The following is a 6,883-nucleotide window of genomic DNA, read 5'->3' as shown; positions in this document are numbered from 1 at the left end:
CACATCTGGACAAAGTGGCTTCTATGTGGATCTATTTTGCCAATAGTTAAGAGATGCCAAAGCATATCAGCAGATTTTCAGTAACGGTCTAAAAATATGGCTGTTATTAAAAATGAATGCCCTAAAAATTTATTGTTTGTTTGAGATGTTACACAGCTGGAACTAGGTTCAGAGTTCTTGAAGAAAGAACTTGAAGACACTTGAAGAAAGTTACTAGTCTGCTTCACTGATGAGTATGACAGACCATCATTGGAGGAAGATTTTTTTCCTTTGAAGTGATTTGATTTTTCCATATCTCAGTTGGAAGAAGGTACGTTGACAGATTTCTTACACTGAATGACAGCATTTGTCTTGTGCTTCCCAGGGGTGTCATCAGTTTCTAGCTACCACTTGATCAATCCAGTTGCGGAATTTGGAGACTCGGGTATAAACAGCAGGAGCCCTGACGTTACAGTTGGATGTACCCCAGGAGACGATCCCAATCAGATTCCATACCGAGCCTTTCTGGCATACCAGAGGGCCACCAGAATCACCCTGAAGGGCAAGAAAAGCAAATGCTTTTAAGAAAACCCTTTTCTCATCAGGTAGCAGCTTTTGCCTGGGGTCAGAAAAACTAAGCAGGATGGATCCCAATGTGTACTTGGATAGGAGGCCTCTGGGGCAATCTAGGATTGTAAATTAGATTGCGAAACTGAAATAGCAGCCTTGAAGAAGGCAGTGGCCAGTCATTTTTGTTTGGCTGCCAAGAAGACTACATAGTTGTGTCCTTGATGCCACCAGGAGTTGACCTTAACCTAAAGAAATTGTTTTAGAAAGCCCTTACTAGCTCTTCAGTGCCACATCTGCAGGTCATGGTTGGCACCCTGGTATCCTTTGGATGGGTGGAACTATAAGACGTCCTCCAGCATGACCAAAATTTTGAGAAGCTAAAGAATATCTTTGGGTGCATTTCTCTACAGTGCAAAAATAAATCCATGGCTGGACACAGAGAACCTCCCTCCCTCTATTCAATGCTCTGCCGTGATACCTTTTCCCTGGGAACCTTACCTGGCAGGAGGAGGCGCCAGCCCCACCGGCACATACCATGGAACTGGTGATGCGGTTGCCCCAATATTGCTGGCACTGGGTTACAGGCACCAAGGGGAGAACAACTTGCTGCAATATGATTGCAGAGCCGCTTGCTGGCAAAAAAAAAAAAAAAAGTGGGGTGGGGGGTGAAAAAGCAACCAGTCAGAATTGTCAGACTGAATTGAAGAAGGCAGGCTGGGTATCTTCTCTTTCTGCTTTGGCTTTTCCCAGCCTGCCTTACCCAAATGGCCACCTACCAGTCCCACTAGTCCGTCCCCATCCAGTTGTGACACACTTTAGTCCCGAGGGCAAAGACTCTGTGGGAGAAGCCAGACAGACAGGAGAAACGCGGGCGTTCAGCTGGACTGGGGCAGACAGCTTCAACAGAGTGATGTCATTATTCAAAGTTTGAGCATTCCAGGAAGGATGGGTGATCGCCTGGAAAACATCAGGTGTGGAGGGAGAAAACCTTAAAGAATTAATATCTGCTTGATTTAATATCTTATACCTCTGCCTGCTAGGCTCTTGAAAGCTTTGTCCACACCAAAAACAAGATCATCTGCAATATGATTATGCAAGACTGAAAACTGCTAGGTCTGAATGTGGAAATATCTGGTTTCTCTATAGCCTTTAGATCTTGACCTAAATCATAGATTATATGAGTGCTATCTTTTTCTTTGTTAAGAATCTCTAAAGGATGACAGTAAAAAGAAGATAAGAGCAGGAAAAGAGTTTGAGGTTTTCCCAATATAGTGTCCTCCAGATGTATGGGGTTGCATCTCCCATCATCCCCAGACAACATCATTGAGAATTACAGTCCAGTGCATCTAGGAAACACTAAGTTGGGGAAAGCTCGTATAGCTGCTATTTTAATGCAGAGATAGCTAGAATAGATATTAATATGAAGGAAATATAGGTTCAAATAGATGTGGGTCTGCAGATATTGAAAGAGGCAATGCTAGACTGAAATAAATTATTCCACATTGAAAAGTGAAGAAGGAAAGTCAATAGCCATTATCCTGGATCACCCAGTGCAGTAAGGCATAAGGTGCTTCAGTGTTTATTTTGGCTTAGCATTATCGGTAAACCCAGCCAACATAATTTGTAGACCAGATTTTATAGCTTAGTGTACTGTACAAATTAGGCCAATTATACTTTATTTAACAAACCGTGGCTTAGCATAACAGGTTGTCATGACATACAAGCCAGGCCATGGTGTTGCATTGCTCTGTGGAATGAGCATCAATAAGAAATAATTTTAAATTGTATTCCATTACAAGCCACACATGATTAGATGCTGATCCAGAGGTGTCTGCAGGGGGGACAAAAAAATGTAAAGAAGGCAGTTGTGGTCTTGCTTCTGCCCCTTGGCTCCTGAATGTACTTTCCTTGCCTGATGCATTCTCTTTCTGGAGTCTAACATGGTGCCGAGTGACCTGCTTACCTGGATTATGGATCGCCTTTGGATTGGCTCAGCTCCAGAGTTTCTGTTATGCTCTCCAAGGACAGCAAAATGAGTTCTTGGTCTGGAGAAATAAAAACACTCGTATGTCTTATGTTGATTCTAACATGCTATTGTGACCTTCTTCTGTCTGATGCACACATGTACCAAAATTGAACATAGCACTGAGACATAAGTCAACCTCTTAGAGCTGGAGATGGAAGAAGTGGGCTAAAGATAGCCGTAGCTGAGATTCAAATGGTTGAATCTCATTTTCTTGATTCAGTAGTTTGGAAAGGGATGGAATAGTTTGGAGATACAGATCAGGAAAGAGATTGCTAAACCAGATAAGACCTTTGGATGGTCAGAAGTCCAAAGGCCAGAGTGGACAAGGCAGTGATGCAAAGGAGTCATCTTTCATGGCCAGGATTTCCTTTTTCTTTTATGGGAGGGAAAGACTTACATTTTCATGTAAGTAGGGCTGACACTACTGTTTTTGTATATTCACCACCTGAAAATTATGGGAAATTGGTCCATTAATTTATGACAGTAGTAACAGCAGATGACTTCATGGTGTTTTTAAAAAATGTTTGGAAAGTATGTGCTGATCTGGGGCTTCAAGTTGCTCATCTCTAAACACATTCTAGGAGTGCTAAACAATGATGGAAACAAGCTGTGTTTTCTCAGTGATTCCTATTTCAGCAAAGAAGTACTGAACAACTTTAGGAATGGTTGTCTGAATTAATTTGGTTCCTTCTTTCCTCCTTGTCCCATCTTCCTTTTATTTGTTCCTTGTATATTGTAAGTCTAAGAATAGGAACAGTCCTGCTTGTTATTGCTCTTACATAAGCTAAGTCTGAGAGCTGTTTTGGCTTTCGGAAGTAAACAAAAAAGTATTATATAATCTGATGAAACAATTGAAAAATTGTACTTGGCCTCATTTTTTGACACAGTTTATTTATAGCTTGATTGCACCCTTCCTCTAAGCTCAGGGCAACATCAGTATTTTATCCTACATTTCATTTTCTTACAGCTGTGAGATGGATTGAGCCAAAAAGTAGTGGGTAATTATAAACTGGCACGGAAAGAAGGAAAGGTTTGAACTTGAGATTATAATCCCTCAACTTGATTACTGTGCTTTACTGTTCTTGGAGGTCTACTCAGGGCAGACAGTGCCTGCCTGATCACTGCTTGAATTCACCAGTCATTCTTCCCCATTGATAACCTATCACTGGTTACCAAGAAAATGGAAGTCCACCTTCCATTAGAGAAGTACAGGCGCTCCTTTGAGAGCTTAAGGAAAGGTGGACAGTATATATTATTCTGAGAGCTTCTGTAGATCTCTTTCTGCCAAGACGTGGATAAAGCTAATGCACTGTATATAGTCCTAAAATGTGAAGGTCTGTGAATTCAATTCCCAGTAGAGGGTTTGAACCCCATAGAATAACACCTGGCTACCTGTATCTGAAGATTCCCAATGAAACTGGTAACATGGTGCCTGTAGGTGGTCAATATAACAAAAAAATGGAAAGGTTTTACTTACTTCACATTGCAGTGAGCAGCAGTAACAACCCAATTCTCATTGATCAGGGAACCACCGCAGAAATGGGCATTTGAGCTGGTCTAGAAAAAAAAGTTCCAAATAGCACAGAGATTTGAAGGGTAAAATGCATCAAGAAAGCAAAGGCTGTCTGGCAAGTTCATGTTCCTTATTTGTCCCCTCTTTGCTTCCCCCTTTCATTTTTTTGAGGACCAAACTAAACAGAGCAGGAAAAAAAAATCTGTAGTTCTACCTTTCCCAATCTGAATGAGTCCCAAGTATGTGAATGAATTCTAAAGCCAGATCTCGTTGGCAATTAATCTGAACATTCTGCTCACTTTGGATGCAAAAGTAGCAGCAAATTCACTCTGTCTAACATCTGCCTTCAAAAAAATCACACTCTACCAGGAATCCAAAAAGAAGGTACAGTAGTAAAAGTTGCATACAAACAGCGGTAGTTAACATTTTTTAAAAAGTTTATACAACAGAGAAATGTGTGCTGGGGAAAAAAAGTCGACCTCAGGGAAGGAGTCTTGGATTTCAAAAAACAGAGTTTATTTACATTTTAAAAGATCATTTTGAGCAATTTCTATGAATATTTTTATATAGGAAAGATGCATACAAGTGCCTGCATATGTTCTGAAAGTCAACAAATACGACATTTCCACATTTAAAAAAAAATGTTGTAATATCTACCAGGCAGGAATACTGCCTTATGAACAACAACAAGGTTTTTAGTTCTGTGGCAGCTTCAAGTCCACCCTAACCTATTCTCACCATGCGCTAACATTATATCTTAAAAGGATAGCCTTGTTATCCCAAACACCTCTCATCCAATTGTTTGTTTCTTTGCTTTTACAAGTGGCAGATTTACCAAAACAATCTAGAATTTAAACTGGGATTAGTAGACCTTCAAGGGTTGTGGGGAAGAACCCTTGAAGGTCTATTAATTTAAAGAAGGGCCCAAAGCATTTGGAGATAGATGCAATCAAGTATCCTTTCTTGACATACACAACGAGAGTGATCACTGGGCTCCTCGCCAGAGGATTGCAGGAGCCACAAGGCCCACAAGTGTACAGGTTATATACCCTGTAAAATGATAATAGGGCTTACAAAAGCAGTATAAATTATAACACAACCTTTACTGCAAGAATGTAGGATCTGATAACGACATATGTTGCCTTTATTATGATCTGACCCTGCGCCTTGACGTTTTGCTCTTCTAAAGAGGCTCCAAGCCTGCCTTTTCTATACTAGCACCTTCTAACATAAACAATGTCTTTTATTGTGCCAATATGTTGACTCAGTTCACACCAGACAATAACCTGGTATCTGTTGTCTCCTGTTCCAGGGTCATCAGGTAGCTTCAGCTTGCCTGCAGTGCCTAATATGCAGTTCAGCATCATGGATGAAGGATAATATTATTCTGAGGAGAATATTATTTCTCCCCCACACTACTGACCTACCAATGACCAAGGTGGGGGGGGGGTGTCCTTACCTGCAGTGAGACTTGCCAAGGCCAAGAACCAGAAATAGCATTCTCTCCGTTGACAATTCTCTCCGTGTTCCTCACATTGGGCTTAATTGCTGGGATCCCACAGCCTAAGAAAAGACAAAGGGAGGGTGATTCTGGTAGGTATCTCAGGTCTGGACTGAGAGTAGTCTTCTGTGCAAGACAAGAAGGTTGGGGAGGGTTGCTCAGACTTGTTCACATGCTGCCTACTCTTGAAGAGCTCAGAGAAACCAACAGCTACATGCAGGAGCTCAGTGGGAACTGGTTGGTTGTTATGCACTAGGCTCTAGAGTAGGGGCACCGTTATTTTTCAAGTTGAAGAGGCCATAATTGGCCTTTGAGTGATGCATGTGGGCAAGAGTCTGCATTCCAAAAATTTGCAGGACAAAGTAGGGCAAAAATCCATTTGATTTAACTCAATGTAAATGTCTGTTTTAATTTAAATTAACTATCCTCAATATTGCTCCCCATATAGTTAATCATTTCCCCCTTTGTCTGCATTATAAGATTATACAGCAGAGCATTTTTTTGAAAAATGCCCTGATGGAGCTGACAAAAGCAACCCATAAGAAACTATTTTAATTGCCAGAAAACTACCTGGATGTATCCTTGGAGTTATTTACAGTTCATCTTAAATAAGAGTACAGGAACGCCCCAGGGTTGTAGTAGGAAGCACTTTTCCTTTCCCACCCTATTGCTCTTGTTTGCAGGGGAGATCCATCAGGCAAGCAGGCCTGTGAATTTGGCAATGCGTGGTGTGTGCTTGTGTGTGATGTGTTGCAAGCAATGAACTTTGCATGTCCCCCATAGGAGCTGCATGCTCCATCGGTCGTGAAGAAAGAATCGGAAGGAAGCAAGCACTCTACAAGGCAGCATATGCTCTACTCACCACAGGCAACGCCAAGGAGCGCTAGATAAGTAAGAGCTGCCCACAGGAAAGCCATTTCAGTTGGTACCCCCAGGAAGCTTCAGGTCCCCCAGTGCTGCTGGGCTTTTATTGGCAGGCCACCTGTGACCCACGGCACTTCTGCCAGTTGTAGTCGACTTCCCCTCCCACCTATCCTTGAATTGATGATAGTAGGAGCAGACTAAATTTAGCTTTGGTTGCCTGTTGCAGGTGCCTCACCAAGGACGCTTCCCCACCAGCGCCACAGAGTTGCACTCAGCACCTGTTTCCCATAACGGTCTCCTTTTTTCAGGCTGAACAACAGACCCAAAGCTCAGAACTGTCAGTTTTTAGAGTTTCAGGCTTGGCCTAATCGCCGTGGTCTTCTTTTCACTCAACCATTTCTAAGCCTTCACTCCTTTCCATCGGGTCTCT

The 6,883-nt window shown here is 42.0% G+C and overlaps 1 protein-coding gene across 1 annotated transcript; it reads right to left on the bottom strand.

Annotated features, from left to right (window-relative positions):
- Window positions 1–113: 113 nt before the first annotated feature.
- CTRL (chymotrypsin like) lies at window positions 114–6,560 on the bottom strand. Its single transcript, XM_007421091.3, has 7 exons — window positions 6,452–6,560; window positions 5,548–5,651; window positions 4,053–4,132; window positions 2,513–2,594; window positions 1,326–1,506; window positions 1,048–1,181; window positions 114–534 (listed from the first exon to the last, which is right to left on the bottom strand). Exons 1-7 carry the CDS (start codon window positions 6,504–6,506, stop codon window positions 373–375), a joined length of 798 nt encoding a protein of 265 aa, XP_007421153.1. The 5' UTR covers window positions 6,507–6,560; the 3' UTR covers window positions 114–372.
- Between the last annotated feature and the right edge of the window lie 323 nt (window positions 6,561–6,883).

This window comes from Python bivittatus, unplaced genomic scaffold, assembly GCF_059951505.1.
Source record: "Python bivittatus isolate LINGU-HERP-01145 unplaced genomic scaffold, Pbiv_v1 ctg000190_np1212, whole genome shotgun sequence".
Taxonomy (NCBI): Eukaryota; Metazoa; Chordata; class Lepidosauria; order Squamata; family Pythonidae; genus Python; species Python bivittatus.
This window is presented reverse-complemented; position numbering and strand designations above follow the sequence as displayed.

What these genes read in the sequence shown, in the direction of transcription:
- CTRL (XM_007421091.3), bottom strand. Translation starts at nt 6,506, where the DNA reads ATGGCTTTCCTGTGGGCAGCTCTTACTTATCTAGCGCTCCTTGGCGTT. An exon ending in GCTCCTTGGCGTTGCCTGTG is followed by an intron (nt 5,652 to 6,451) that starts GTGAGTAGAGCA and finishes GTCTTTTCTTAG; the next exon opens with GCTGTGGGATCCCAGCAATT. An exon ending in GGGACGGACTAGTGGGACTG is followed by an intron (nt 1,182 to 1,325) that starts GTAGGTGGCCAT and finishes TTTTTTTGCCAG; the next exon opens with CAAGCGGCTCTGCAATCATA.